At 42.1% G+C, this 14852-nt stretch overlaps 2 protein-coding genes across 4 annotated transcripts; both read left to right on the top strand.

Annotated features, from left to right (window-relative positions):
* The first annotated feature begins 504 nt into the window (after window positions 1-504).
* Window positions 505-4188, top strand: MAGOH (mago homolog, exon junction complex subunit). The gene is made up of 5 exons (XM_081915309.1): window positions 505-676; window positions 1853-1911; window positions 2595-2705; window positions 3109-3191; window positions 3963-4188. The coding sequence occupies exons 1-5, from the start codon at window positions 550-552 to the stop codon at window positions 4060-4062; spliced, it is 480 nt and encodes a 159-aa protein (XP_081771435.1). The 5' UTR covers window positions 505-549; the 3' UTR covers window positions 4063-4188.
* A 1882-nt stretch (window positions 4189-6070) lies between these two features.
* Window positions 6071-14798, top strand: CZIB (CXXC motif containing zinc binding protein). 3 transcript variants are annotated; one of them, XM_081915310.1, is made up of 8 exons: window positions 6071-6181; window positions 6280-6363; window positions 7747-7803; window positions 8576-8657; window positions 10462-10493; window positions 11476-11553; window positions 13703-13768; window positions 14720-14798. In XM_081915310.1, exons 1-8 carry the CDS (start codon window positions 6176-6178, stop codon window positions 14795-14797), a joined length of 483 nt encoding a protein of 160 aa, XP_081771436.1. In that variant the 5' UTR covers window positions 6071-6175; the 3' UTR covers window position 14798. The 3 variants fall into 3 exon arrangements, with proteins under 3 accessions (XP_081771436.1, XP_081771437.1, XP_081771438.1); XM_081915311.1 differs by lacking the exon at window positions 6280-6363; XM_081915312.1 differs by lacking the exon at window positions 6280-6363 and having other exon boundaries at window positions 6071-6213.
* The last annotated feature ends 54 nt before the right edge of the window (window positions 14799-14852 follow it).

The following is a 14852-nucleotide window of genomic DNA, read 5'->3' as shown; positions in this document are numbered from 1 at the left end:
TTGCTATAACTTTTCAGGGGGCGGAGGTGCAATTCACAAATACAGCACGCTAAAATCCTGCTTTGAAATAATAATGATGATGATGATGATGATGATGATAATTTGCTTTTTATCGCTGTTGATAACAATTCATCCCCCAAAAGATATAGAATTCCCATACTCTATTTTGCCCTGCAATAAACATGCAAAAGCGGGCAAAGAGCCCGGAAGCTAGGCAGCCTATATGAATCTAACCATAAATCTATACATCGGGCTGAGTCTAGCGGCTCCGCTTTACTTGACCCTCGTCATCACTATGGCGAAAGCCCTTTGCACTTCGCATTGGAAGTTAAAGCAGGGCATTTAAAGTCGGAAGTGAACATAGATATTGACAGCGATGGCGTTTGACTCTATAACTCTTCTATCTCTATGGTCTTTAAACTGCGCGGTAAGGCCCGCGACAAGCAAAACCTTGAGTCGTCCGTGTGCGCCTGCGCAACCCTGCCCTTCGATGACGCACATTTCCCGCGCTCGCTCGCTCGCTTGCAAGGAGCTTCCCGTGCGCGGTGCATGCTGGTGTCTCGGCGGGCCGGCGGGGCATATGCGGCCATGGCGAGCGACTTCTATCTGCGTTATTACGTTGGGCACAAGGGGAAGTTCGGCCACGAGTTTCTCGAGTTCGAGTTCCGCCCTGACGGTGAGGCTCAGGGTTTCCGCTTGGGGAAGGCGAGAGAGGAGCTCCCCGGGGATCTGAAGCCTGGCGGGACGGAGGAGCGAGGGAGCCCCTTGCACCCGGGAGGGAAGAAGGGGCCTGTCGCCTGAGGAGGGAGAAGAGACCCCCAGGGGGGTGGTTGGCGTGGAGGGAGGCGGGAAGGGGGTAGTGCTCGTTGAGAAAAGGAAATGGGGTCGGGGGAAATTAGCCATTGCCCGAAGAGAGGAAGGTGGCTCCTGAGGAGACCTGCGTTTCAGTAGCAAGAGGGGTTGGTAAGTGGCAGGCAGGCATCGGTCCGGTATATCTGAAGGAGTGTCTCCTCCCCCATCGTTCTGCCCGGACACTGAGGTCCAGCGCCAAGGGCCTTCTGGTGGTTCCCTCACTGCGAGAAGCAAAGCTACAGGGCAGAGGGCCTTCTCGGTAGTGGCGCCCGCCCTGTGTAACGCCCTCCCACCAGATGTCAAAGAGAAAAACAACTACCAAACTTTTAGAAGACACCTGAAGGCAGCCCTGTTTAGGGAAGCTTTTAATGTTTAATACGTTATTGTATTTTAGTGTTCTGTTGGAAGCCGCCCAGAGTGGCTGGGGAAACCCAGCCAGATGGGAGGGGTATAAATAATAAATTATTATTATGTGAAACCCTCAGTGGGGTAAAGTAAGTTACAGTTTTTGACGGAGGGTTTTTGAGAGCTGTCTTTTCCTGCCGGTGCAGGAGTGCTAGAATAAGATCCTTCTTAGAGTTTATGGGGAGAGGAAGGGAGAGGGAAATTGGAGAGAAAAGCATCCCCTCTGCTGTGAAGGCACTGAAAAGCTGGTCGCACACCCTCCCTGTTGGTTGACTGAGGAGGGAGCAAGTCACTCCTTAATGTGGTCCAGAACACTTCCCTTTGCAGGGAGCAGACTCTACTTGTGAGTAATGGTCTTCGTGAGCCTGCAGAACTTGGGTATATCTAGGGTGGGTGTATGCTGAACAGAAAGGGGCTCAGAAACCAGGTTACCAACAGTTATCTCTCTGGCCTGACTTTCAACCCATTGCCTTCTTTAGCCCCTTCAAGACTTTGCAGGCACAAGTTAAAGGGGAAAATGTAAATTAAATTAAGCCCATGTTCTGTGTTGCTTTGTGTAGTGTAGTGTTGAATGTCATATTATCTCTTTCAACAGGGAAACTGAGATATGCAAACAACAGCAATTATAAAAATGATGTCATGATCAGAAAAGAAGTAAGTTGACTGTGTTTAAATAATTTATAGAATTTTGTATTCTACAGCATGAGTTCTCTGGGTACCTCACAACACAAATTAAAATATAAACATAATATAAAATATTAATTTAATTTGTATTCATTTAGTTAATAAAAACAAATTAAGCAGGTGGAAAAATCTTGACATCTCTTGTATTTTAGCTGTATCTTTGATTTAGAGTGACCAGTGGATGTCTTGAGTTTATATAACTGTGTATTCAATGCAAGCCATTAAATTTGCCTATTATTGTCTTTTACTACATATCTAATGTTCCCCTTTTAGCTGCATTATTGAAACTTGGACTCAAAATATTAAATTGTAGCTAGTAGGATTTAGCTTTTTGTTTCTCTACATATCTCCACACATCTTAAGTGTATGTATTTGGATAGTAAAAATCTGCAAACTACAAAAATGTCATAAATAATCTATGTCTGTATCTCAAAAGTTGTATCTAGTATTCACTCTATAAATTTGTTTGCAGGTGTTTTGCCCAATATATGCTGAGCTCATTCCAGTGGATAGCAAAGCATGTATTTAGTTATTGTTCAAAATAAATTAATACACATACTTCAACAAGCAGGTAGTGGGCAAATGACACACACGTATTTCTATACTAAACTTTATTTTAAAGTTTAAATGCTACTATTTACATGCTGCTCTAGGCCTACGTACACAAAAGTGTGATGGAAGAGCTAAAGAGGATAATCGATGACAGTGAAATCACGAAAGAAGATGATGCATTATGGCCACCCCCTGACAGAGTTGGCCGGCAGGTTAGCAAATTCACAGCTTCCCATATAAATATTTTAAGTTGACAGGTGTACAGCAGTTAATGTGTACACTTGAAGCTGCTATTTTTGTAAACACATGGGTGGAAATCTTATATCTGTTTCTTGTGAACAGAATATCTTGTTGGAGTAGATCTTGAAAGACATCTGGGAGAAAGTTATTGGAGGTGGGAACGAGCAATCCATAGCTCTCTCCTCTCTCTCTCTCTCTCTCTCTCTCTCTCTCTCTCTCTCTCTCTCTCTCTCTCTCTCTCCCTCCCCCCTCCCTCCCCCTCCCCCCTCCCTCTCTCCCTCCCTCCCTCCCTCCCTCCCTCTGGGTAGGTGTGAAATGGTCATTTTATTATTGATCTTCAAACAGTGCTCTGAAATTATTTATTTATTTTTCCAGGAGCTTGAAATTGTAATTGGTGATGAACACATCTCTTTTACCACATCAAAAATTGGTTCTCTTATTGATGTAAATCAGTCCAAGTAAGTGCTCTTTGACCAGCCGCCACAACCGTTGTAGTGCTCTTTTTGAAGACTATTCACTAAGCTAGTTTTGTTAGCGGATTGGGAAGAAGGTGAGGCAGAAGCAGTACAGCTCTGTCCAGTTGTCTTGCTTAAGATGCCTCTATAAATGCTGTACCATGTATTTGTGGCCAATCTGGAAATACAGTTATTACATTGATTTTAAGTAATAATAATTTAGCAAACCTGAAGAACAGCATATAGAATTTGTCTCAGCTGTGGCATTGCATTATTTGCTCACTCATTTAACTCAATCTACCTTGAGGACAAACAGAACCTTTCATAAATGCCCTACTAAAGCCATCTGGTTTATCCCCAGCTGCTAAAAGCCAGCCAAATAAATCTTGCAGTACAGTGGTACCTCAGTTTAAGAACAGCTCTGTTTACGAAGTATTTGGTTTACCAACTCTGCAATACTGGTAGTGTCCCGGTTTGCGAACTTTACCTCGGTTTAAGAACGGAAGCTGAACGGTGGAAGGACACTGGGGGTGGGAGGCCTCATTAGGGAAAGCGCGCCTCAGTGTAAGAATGGTTTCGGTTTAAGAACAGACTTCCAGAATGGATTAAGTTCATAAACTGAAGAACCACTGTACTACCAAAAGATGCTTGGATTTTGATAAGTGACTAGGAGATTCTCATACTGAGTTCCTGAAACAGAGTATGATTATGAGTTGGCCACAAAATATTTTTTAAAATATTTTATTTCTATTTGTTTTTCCTTTTGCACTTCAGGGATCCAGAAGGTCTAAGAGTGTTTTACTACCTTGTCCAGGACCTCAAGTGTCTCGTCTTCAGCCTCATTGGATTACACTTCAAGATTAAGCCAATTTAAATTGTATGGATTTAAATTTGTACTGTAAAGTTTCTTTTGGTGGGGTCACTTTCCATTCCTTATCTCTCATTGGTTTTATGTGTGTCAGATTTTTTACAGAGTGAATTTAATAAATGCTAAAAAGCTTTTTTTCCCTTTTTATTTAAAATGTGTTTGTTATCAAGACTAAACTTTTGGGAAAGCATTAAGATTTTTTTAAAAAGTATGGCTGGCTTAATTTCTGCTGGGAAGGGAAAATGAGGGTCAGCAACACAACAATATGGACATTTTTAAGTATCTGTTGACCCCTCCCTTTTTAATGACGTTTTAATGAGGATTAGATAGTTGATATCCCTGTGCAGTATTGAGGCTGATTCTCGGATGCCAACACCATTAATACATGGAAGAGCTGCTTCATACATTTCAATGAATGTTTGTCTACTTGCTTTGAAACATTACAGCTGGGAGTAGAATCCCTTCTCCAGAGTTCCAGAAAAGTGAAAAAAGAAGAAATTTGCAGGGATCGAATAACAATCTCCACTAAAAGATTGTTGAAAGAAGGTGTTAGGTACCAAAGGACAATAGATATGAAACTTGTCTGATACATAAAAGGAGCGATGAGCAGTGAAGTCGTCAGGTTTGCTGCTGAAACCAAATTGCTTTGGTATCAGGGTGGTTAAAACAATAAGGGGTTGCAGAGAGCTCCAGAAGAATCTCTCCAAATTTGGCAGATGGACAGTTAAATGGCAGGTGCAATTCAGTGTAAGCAAGTGTTACACATTGGGGCAAAGAAAAATAAAAACGTTTTGCATATATGCCCATGGACTCTGAAGTGGTGGCTTCCGACCAGGAAGAAGACCTTGTAATTGATATCTCAAAGATGTCAACACAGTGTGCAACAGCTGTGAAAAAGGTGAATATTATGATAGGAATCATTAGCAGAAGGACTGAAAGTAAAACTGCTGTACCAGCCTTGGGTGCAAGTGCACATGGACTGTGTTACCTATGTTTTTAAAAGCACCCTCTCCCTTTTGAAACTAACAAAAATGGCACAAGTATTGTTAGGGAAGTGGGACTCTGGGGATACTGTACACCATGCAAAACATGTCTGCAAGACTGCTGCCCACATTGTACTCATTGCAATGGCACCACTAGCTGGGAAATGCACTTTTTCAGAGACTATTATATCTGAAGGGCTAGGAAAGGAGAATGTGGTTTTCTGTATGAGCAGGGTAGCTAGGTCTACAGTATTTTAAGCTGGAAATCTTTTATCATAACTGGCCAAATCCTAATATCCTGAATCGTAAGTATGTTGCTGTAAAAAAAAAGCCTAATTGAGAAAGCAAGTATGCCTAAGAGTTGCAGCGCTATGCAACCACTTGGTAAAGCCAACCGATAATTTATCAGGAACACTGCTAAAGTTTGTGTAGATTATAAAAGATCAAAAAGTATTAGCTCATTTGCAGACTATTTTTTAGGGTTTTTTAATTTTTTGATAAGAATGCACATCCACCCTCCACCTCAAAAAATGCAAAAATAAAAACAAGACTTGAATCTTACAGGGAAATGGACTGCAGGGTGAGGGTTGTTTTACAAAAAATAAAAAATGCTGCAAATGTAACTACAGGTGACACTCAATTTATGCTGGGGTTACTGTCCATGGTGGATAGCACCTAAAGCCAGAATCACTATAGTCAAAACACATTAGGTTCAGTGGTGTGTAGGCAAGTGCTTTTAAAACAAGAGGCATTTTCCTGTTTAAACTCTGGGTGGCTATCTATCGCTGGCATGTAATCCACCTCACGCAGTATTGAATCTCAACCACCTCACCCTTGTTTCCTGGACGCCTCCTCAGGATAGGCTGGCTAATGGATCGACTATCTAGTTTAGCTGAGAGGCAGCCATCTTGAGTAAGGGCAAGTTCCAGCTTCGGCGCCCTTTACAGACGAATAGGGCTGGGCAACACGGGAGGCGCAAGAAAACGGCAATGTATCAAGTCTCGCGAGGCTTGATTCACAGCGGCCCCGCCCTCTGAGAGGACCCCGCAGCTCCCGTGTGATCCTGCAAGTGCCCGTGTTTGGGAAGGGAAGCAGGCTCGCTCGCCTCCGAGGTTTTCCTCTGGCCACCTGAAGCCATGGGGGTAAGAGAAAGCTTCACCTGTGCAAAGGCGACGTGAGCTGGGGCTGGGGCTGGGAATGCCTCGAGTGCATGAGCTGACACGGTGACTTCTCTTTGCAGAAGATCGGGCTGCAGCTCAAAGCCACTCTGGAAAATATTACAAATCTCCGGCCGGTGGGGGAGGATTTCCGATGGTATCTGAAGGTAGGGCCTTCGACGGGTGTTACCTGGGCACGCTATACACACACACACACACACACACACACACGCAAACGCCCCTTGCACTTGGTTTGCAATGACAATATTTCCTGTATTGCTATTAACGTGCACGTCGATGTTGTTTACTGGCCGAAGGATTTCTTCTTCGTTTATACTGAAACATTAAAACCACATAGAATTTAGCAGTGTTAAAAGTGGCAGGAAATGTTATTACATGACCTAAGCCTTCAGTTAGTGGGATTTGCTGGCTCTTGGTACATTGTAAGTCTTTGCAAAGTACCTTTCTCTCCTCACTAACCACAACCAATATCCCATACATCTGGTATTAAAGGTAAAGGGACCCCTGACCAATAGGTCTAGTCATGGCCGACTCTGGGGTTGCGGCGCTCATCTCGCTTTATTGGCCGAGGGAGCAGCGTACAGCTTCCAGGTCATGTGGTCAGCATGACTAAGCCGCTTCTGGCAAACCAGAGCAGCGCACGGAAATGCCGTTTACCTTCCCGCTGGAGCAGTACCTATTTATCTACTTGCACTTTGACGCACTTTCGAACTGCTAGGTTGGCAGGAGCAGGGACCGAGCAACGGGAGCTCATCCCGTCATGGGGATTCGAACTGCCGACCTTCTGATCAGGGATCATTTTATTAAATCAGTGGATATGGATATTGTTTCGTAGCTTGCCTTGAGCTACACTACAAATGCTGCTATAGACATTTTTTTCACCATTGCATTGTGTACTATGTTCATCTCACTGGTTCTTTTTTTGCCATCTTATTGCTCTTTGTTAGCATTTCTGCCATGCAGTTGGCAACTGGCATGCTTTCAAATGAATATGCAAGCAATGCCCTCTCATGCTGCCCCATCACACCTATGGGTGCTGTGCACTTACTGTTGGAAACTCAATGGGACTTGTTTCTGGATAATCATACCTATGATTGTGTTGTCTGATATATAAATATTGTAGTCATGATTATAGTGAAAGTGCACACTTACAGGTTTGGACCAATTTGGGCTGCAGCAAATGCAGTTGTATGTCATTTCTGCAACATAAGGGTGGAAATTCCTTCCTTGTGCACCACAATAGCACATTTCCCTTCTATAATTCATTCTAGGAAGCCTCTCAGATCTGTTAGACTGCTTTTGTGCTATATATGGGGCTAATTTCCAACCATATGAAAATTGTTGGTTTAAGTTGTTGTGGTGTTTAAGTTGTTGTGGTCTTCATTTTCATGGGAGTGTTACTTCTGTGATTCGTGTCCATTGCATACCTTTGTTTTTGAATCTTAACATCATTATTATTTTTTGTTTACCTGTTCTGCTGTTGACTCCACTGTCTCATTATTTGCGTCTGGTTTTCTTTACTTTTTCAGTTGAAGTGTGGAAACTGTGCTGAGGTTTCAGAAAAATGGCAGTATCTACGATTAATGGTAGGTCTCAGAACTACAACACAAGCATGCTAAGTTATCCATTTGTTGTCTGTGTGACATACACAGATCTATATTTGACTCAAATGATGCTGGAAAATGATAAAGTTACTTCTAGAAAAATGATTATATATAAATCTTCGGTGGCAAATCAACAAGTCTGAACAAACAGATTCAGCCTGAATCTAGAAGGAGCCCTTGGGAGGTGTGACCTTCATAAATATAAAAAATGTATAATTGTTACCCATTTATATAAGATGGTATCTAACACTACAGCTCCACTGTAGCAATAGATTTGCATGTGTGCAACAGAGCTTCCTCTTCCTTTCTTGCCCCTCCAGCTTCAGTCTTCTCTAGAGTAGATCTCTGGAGCACATGAGGATGAGGGGAAATGGAAATCCAGCTGATGCTGTGGAAGCCAACTGGCACAGCATTCTATATATCCCATAGTTTATATGTTCAAAAAATCTCCTGCAAATTAACTGCATGCATGTGGAAGCTTAACATCCCCTCCAACACATAGGGAAATGGACTTTTGTTATATGTACAGGGTGGACTGGAGTTCAAACAAACAAACAAACATCAATGGGTTGTTTTTTAGGCATTTTCTAAGGTAATTGCAGATGTTTTAGACTACAGTTCCATTAGCCATAGCCAACACTTCACAGGATTAGGATTAGCCATTATTGCTGGGGAAAATAACTTTGTTTCCTGATGTCTCTTCTCTAAACTGTGAATGCCTTGATCTTGATGCCTCCCTTTGACATTTTTTTAGGACAGCCACCCTCTCAAAGGAGGCAGAGGAAGTGCCACAATGGTGCAGAAATGCAAACTGTGCTCCCGAGAAAACTCCATAGGTAAGCCTATTCATGCACATCCATGCCAAAGGCACAAAGAAGCCAAAAACTTGATTCTCTGCAGGCTGTGGGACCCAGTTAGATTTTCAAAATGGAGGGCAGAATATACTAAATTAGAGGGCTATCTTTTAAGAAAATACAATGTTGGGGTAATATTCCCCCAAAGCCAGGGACTATTTAGTACGAACTTTTCAAGCTTTATTCCAAGCTGGAACAAGTGGCATTCCATTTTTGCTAACCTTATAAGGATTTTCACTTCTGTTGTGTAGTCTTACTATTAAGATCATCCTTACCATGCAGCCTTTGCCTCCAGCAGTGCTGGTTCCATTTGCTTTATGCTGTATTTGAGCCTAGTTGTCTATTCTTCCCTTGTTCCTATTTTTGAATGCACTTGTATTCCGCCTCGCTCCTCACCCACTTTCAAGTGGACTTCTATTATTATTATCAACATTTTCTCACAGACTTTGCAGTATTGCCATGCTACAAGCACAATTGTATGACATCCAAGGGGCAAAGGGGAAGTAGGTAAGAAATGCTGTCTCCTAAGGACACTGTGTGCAGCTTGTGGAAAACAGCCAGACCCAGTTTGTGTCATTCCCATCCACACACATTTTTTTTGTACCCTGACAAGCTAAAGTCCCATGAAGTTTGCCTAGTTCTGACAGGCAGCCATTTTAAGGGGCGCTGGGCATGCCAGCAGTGATGTTTGCAGTACAGATTGTAAACTCTCAGTTAAATGCTGAAGGAGCATGTAATTGGAACTGACAATAAACAGCAAATGACCGCAAGGCCCAAGTGACTATAAGTGCTGCACAGCTAAACAGGACTTAACTGTTTGGCATAATAATGCTCAGCATTAGTTCCAGTGCAGGTTTTTTTGCACAATTCTATATATGTCTACTCAGAAGTGAGTTCAATAGGGCTTGCTCCTAGGTAAGTATGCATAGGATTGCAGCCTTTACCCCCATGTATTCGTTCACATTCTATTTTTGAATGGGCCAAATGTGAAGTAGCTAAGCGGTTTTGTTTGTTTTTATGTGTATACAGTGGTACCTTGGTTTACTAACTTAATCCGTCCCGGAAATCCATTCTTAAACCAAGGCGTTCTTAAACCAAGGCATGCTTTCCCATAGCAGCGGGGGACTCAATTTACAAATGGAGCACACTCAACAGGAGGCAGAACATGTTCTACTTCCAAGGCAAAGTTCACAAACCAAAACAACTACGTACGGGTTTGCAGTGTTCTTAATCCAAGTTGTTCATAAACTAAGCTGTTCTTAAACCAAGCTACCACTGTGTGTGTGTGTTCCAATGATTTTATTTCCCATTTAAACTAAGATTTACAAGCATCCTGCCAAACTGTTGCCATTTTTTTCCTCCCTTCGGAAGCTTGCCATTCTTGGAAAGGGAGAGCCAACAGAACAAGCCAATTGTCTCTCCCCCGATGCCGGGCTGGGAAGTGGTGGTGGATTGAGCAGAGGAGCCTCTCCACTCTGCTTTACTAGCTAAAAAAACTTCTGTAGTTATAGGGTATGTGGGCATCCTCACTGGCAGGAGGGAGAATCAGGATCACAACGTAAATGGCTCAGGTTTCGGTCTTAAACTCGCTTTCCAGAATTCAGTAGAACTTACTTTGTTTAGGAGTGCACAGCTACACTGTACTTTTTCTCCTTTTCCGGATTTATAAGTGGAGACATCTGGTTTTCAAAACTGGTTGATACAAAAGGAAATGGTGTCCACAATGTGATTGGCACTGTTCTTTCATAGATGTGCTTCATTGCTATGTATTTTCCACTTCTTTCAGATATCTTAAGTCATACAATGAAGCCTTACAATGTAAGTTTTGTTGTATTTTTGTTATTGTGGATGTGGTATACTGGTCTTATTGGGCTTGATCCACACAGCCACAGTTTTGAATGACTCTCTGCATGTGGCTAGTACTATAAATGGGAGATAAACACAAGTACCTGGATTTACATATGGGTATACATTCATCTTTGCATTATGATTCCCCATTGTAAGCCTCCCTGACAATTTTGTTGGAGCTCAGCCTATAGAGAACCAAGCAAATTATGATGGATACTAATTATTCATATTGTGTTGATATTCTGTCTGCACATGGAAAGCTGAGTGGCAGATGTGTTCTTGTTTTCCATGTATAGTGAGATCCCCTTAGAGTTGTACATGCGGAACAATTCTGCAATGTGAGGAAGACAATTGGGCAGATTAATTTAGTCTTCAATCCTAGAAACACTTACCTGGAAATAAGTTCCATTGAACTTGGAACTTACTTCTGAGTAGCTATGCCTAGAATTGCTTTGTAGGTGTTTCAATCACAGGACCTTCCCAAATGTTTGCATTTTTGCCACTCTAGGATACAGAGGGAAAATATTTGTGCTGCTTTACATGAAACATTATTTGAGCATGCAGAACCCTACAGAAATGTAGTGATACATTCTGAGGATATTTCAAATTGGATAGGAAGATGTAACCTATTTTATTAATTTGTCCTACTCAATGCATGCTTGATTCAACAGATATTTGATTGTTGATTATTTCGCTACAGCCTGTAGCTTAAAATGAGCTTCAGTGTTCAAGGTAGAATTTTCTTTTACCTTTTTGAATAACACTTGAATGTTTGCTTTTCTCCTTTTCCTGGGAGACTGAAACTATTCATGGAGACCAACAAAAGTTCCTGAGTAACTTATTAGTGTTAGAATCATTGCATTATTTTGTATCTTTATGGGATATGATAACTTTGGAAATTTTGTGTTCTGTCTATTTTTATTCCTCTGATGTTACTTTGGCTTCATCCTAGGCTGAAGACAATGAGACATTTAAGACCATAGTGGAGTTTGAGTGCCGTGGCCTTGAACCAGTGGACTTTCAACCACAGGCAAGTTCTCATGAATGTTCTGCTGAGCATGAACCCTAAATTATAATTCAACTTGCTTTTCAGTAAATAGTCCCTTTGAACCTAGTAACACAACCAGGAGGCAAGAGACAGATGGTGATTTCCTAGACATGTTTTTCTTGATAAAGTGATATGTGCAATATGTACATTTACAAGCTATTGGGTAGGATTCCACCGACAGTGGAAGCTCATGCAAGGACTTCTGCTAGTGCAACAGGACTCCCCGCCAATGGAGAGGGTTGGGGAATCCCTGGAACAGAGTGGAGCGGGGGAAGGAGAGGGCAGATTGTTCAGTTAGACAAGCATAAATGCTTCTGCTGATGGAGCAAACTGCTTAGTGCTTCCTTGAATTCCTCCCAGTACAGTATTCTGAAAATCCTGAAATTATGCGGCACCCAAAATCCTACAAATTTTCAGCAGGTGGTAGGAAATTCTGAAGCTGGATAAGGGAGAATCAGGACAGCAGACTCCACATGTTCATGTAGACATAAGTTCTAGTTTTATATCTGCACAGGCCACAAACCTTGCAAGGTCAGTCGCCCTGAACTTTTTCCTTTTGTCCAAAGGCAGCCTGTTTAAAAAAATGGATGAAGCACTGTATATTTGCAGAAGGAGGTAGGGTAGTCATTCTATTAGCATCTACCAGGAAACAAGGAGTATAGGTATTGGGAATTATACATTGTATTACACTGTATACATTATTTACACTGATCATTGCTATTTCCTCTGTAATATGTTTGAAGGCTGCTTGTTCCTTTAACAGCCGGCAGGGGGCAGCTGGCCCATTCAAGACACTCTAGCAAAAATTTCAGTTCTCTACTAAACAAAATACTGTGTTTGGATCTCTTTATAAAATCTTACATAATACAAAGACTTAAGATTTCTTGTAGCACAGAGCATCTTTACGCAATAAACAAGTTGTGCTGCAGTAAATCTGTTAGGGCTGAATCCAGCACTAGTCATAGATGTAGACTAAGTTAGATTCATCCTTGTCAGGATGAGCAAAACTTAGTTGGATGTGGGATTTAGACTTCAAGGTGCCACAAGAGTCTACTTTTTGATGTGACAGATCAGCAGGTAGCCTTCCAGGGTTTCAGCATGGAGTCTTTTCAAAGCCTTCCCTAGACATGCCAAGAATTAATCATCATCATCATCATTATTTGGCTGAGCTTCCCCAGCCACTCTGGGCGGCTCCCAATCAAGTGTTAAAAACAATACAGCATTAAATATTAAAAACGTCCCTAAACAGGGCTGCCTTCAAATGTCTTTTAAAGATAGGATAGCTGCTTATTTCCTTCACATCTGAAGGGTGTTCCACAGGGTGGGCACCACTACCGAGAAGGCCCTCTGTCTGGTTCCCTGTAGCCTTGCTTCTGGCAATGAGGGAACCACTGGATCTCAGTGTCCAGACTGAACGATGGGGGTGGAGACGCTCCTTCAGGTATACAGGCCTGAGGCCATTTAGGGTTTTAAAGGTCAGCACCAACACTTTGAATTGTGCTTGGAAACGTACTGGGAGCCAATGCAGATCTCTCAGAACCAGTGTTATGTGGTCCTGGCAGCCACTCCCAGTCACCAGTCTAGCTGCCGCATTCTGGATTAATTGCAGTTTCCGGGTCACCTTCAAAGGTAGCCCCACATAGAGTGCATTGCAGTAGTCCAAGCGGGAGATAACTAGAGCATGCACCACTCTGGCGAGACAGTCTGCGGGCAGGTAGGGTCTTAGCCTGCGTACCAGGTGGAGCTGGTAGACAGCCGCCCTGGACACAGAATTAACCTGCGCCTCCATAGACAGCTGTGAGTCCAAAATGACTCCCAGGCTGCGCACCTGGTCCTTCAGGGGCTACCTTCATGCAACACAGCTGCTGAACCAATGAGTAATTTTCTGTACCACACACTGTCCCCATGGATGGCATCTCAGCCATGTGTTTCCAGGAATTCAGATCTGGTGCAGGAATGTATAGTTCTATATAGATCTATATAGTTATGTATAACTCTCCTTTGTCACACAGGAGAGTTCATTCGTTGTTTCTTTCCACCTGTATTGTTCCATATATATATATATATATTCCATATATATATATATATATATATATGGGGCTGTGTTCTAAAGAGATTTCTATGTTTATAGGCTGGGTTTTCTGCAGAAGGCGCAGAATCTGGCACACGTTTTGATGACATCAACTTGTTGGAAAAGGTACTGTCTCTGAAAAAAAATATATATTAAAATAACCTCACCCACCCAAACAGACTTTTCAAACTTTTCCATTTGAAAAGTTAGCCCTGCATCCTTATATTAGATGTATCCACCACTATATGAAGTTTTTGGGGCCAGAAGAGATTATCCTGCTTGATTCGTGCTAAACAGGGGAGGGCTCTCAAGTAAAGGCAGGATCACTTTGAATCAAGCCTCTCATCTTCTGGGCTTTGTGGTTGTCAATATTCCTTTTACCTTCTTGCAGCCAAACTAGATGTAATGTTAACGGAAATAAAGGGCATATTTTAATTACAGAACTAGCAGCCAGAATGATACCAGGGCAGCCTCAAGATTTCTGGCAAGGGGTGTACGAGCTCTTTCTCAATCACAATATCAGCAAGAATATCGTTCTAACACTGCTATTTATGTACCAAAGAAAGCTCCCATGGGAGCGGCATGAGAAGCTCCAGAGATACTCCAACTTTGTGGTAGTATAATGTAGGGACAGGTGCAGCCCTGGAGTATTTAATATATGCAAAAATACAAGTCCCGGGAATACAAATTCAGATTGACTTCACTGTTGTTCTCTGTAGTGTTAGATGGTGTCAGATAAACTCTTGGAAAACTCAGGCTAGCCAATCTTCACTCATAGCCTTCCTCAGCTGTGAGCAGCAGTGTCTGGATCAGCTCCATTTCTTGGCACAAAGATCAGTCTGTCTGGTGACCCACCAATAGCTCAACCAATTTAATCCTTTCAACTAGGGGAGATGGCAAGTAAGACTGTGAACTTCACACAGAGAAAATCTGATTCCTTATACTAAAGATGTTCAACGAAGCTATTTTTTTTTAAAAAAATACTAGGGTTGCAAGGAAGTTCATAATGTGCCTGAAATTCAGGCGGGACTTCTAAGCAGAGAATTCTAAAATTGTAATGTGTTTTTAACTCCACAGGACTGGAATGACTACGATGAAAAAATAAAGGAATCTGTTGGCATCTATGAAGTGACACATAGGTTTGTCAAATGTTGAAGCTTTTGTTTTGTGTGGGATCATTTTCTAAAAGTCATATACTTTCTGCAGGATT

The sequence above is a fragment of the Podarcis melisellensis genome (assembly GCF_964234715.1).
Source record: "Podarcis melisellensis genome assembly, chromosome: 6".
Taxonomy (NCBI): domain Eukaryota; kingdom Metazoa; phylum Chordata; class Lepidosauria; order Squamata; family Lacertidae; genus Podarcis; species Podarcis melisellensis.
The sequence above is the reverse complement of the archived record's forward strand: the minus strand, read 5'-3'. Positions and strand labels throughout refer to the sequence as shown.

Bases quoted from the DNA above. Each gene is read 5' to 3' on its own strand.
- MAGOH (XM_081915309.1), top strand. From the start codon at position 550: ATGCTGGTGTCTCGGCGGGCCGGCGGGGCATATGCGGCCATGGCGAGC. The intron at 677-1,852 runs GTGAGGCTCAGG...CTCTTTCAACAG, and splicing joins GTTCGAGTTCCGCCCTGACG to GGAAACTGAGATATGCAAAC. The intron at 3,192-3,962 runs GTAAGTGCTCTT...TTTGCACTTCAG, and splicing joins ATTGATGTAAATCAGTCCAA to GGATCCAGAAGGTCTAAGAG.
- CZIB (XM_081915310.1), top strand. The intron at 8,658-10,461 runs GTAAGCCTATTC...CACTTCTTTCAG, and splicing joins CTCCCGAGAAAACTCCATAG to ATATCTTAAGTCATACAATG. The intron at 13,769-14,719 runs GTACTGTCTCTG...TTAACTCCACAG, and splicing joins ACATCAACTTGTTGGAAAAG to GACTGGAATGACTACGATGA.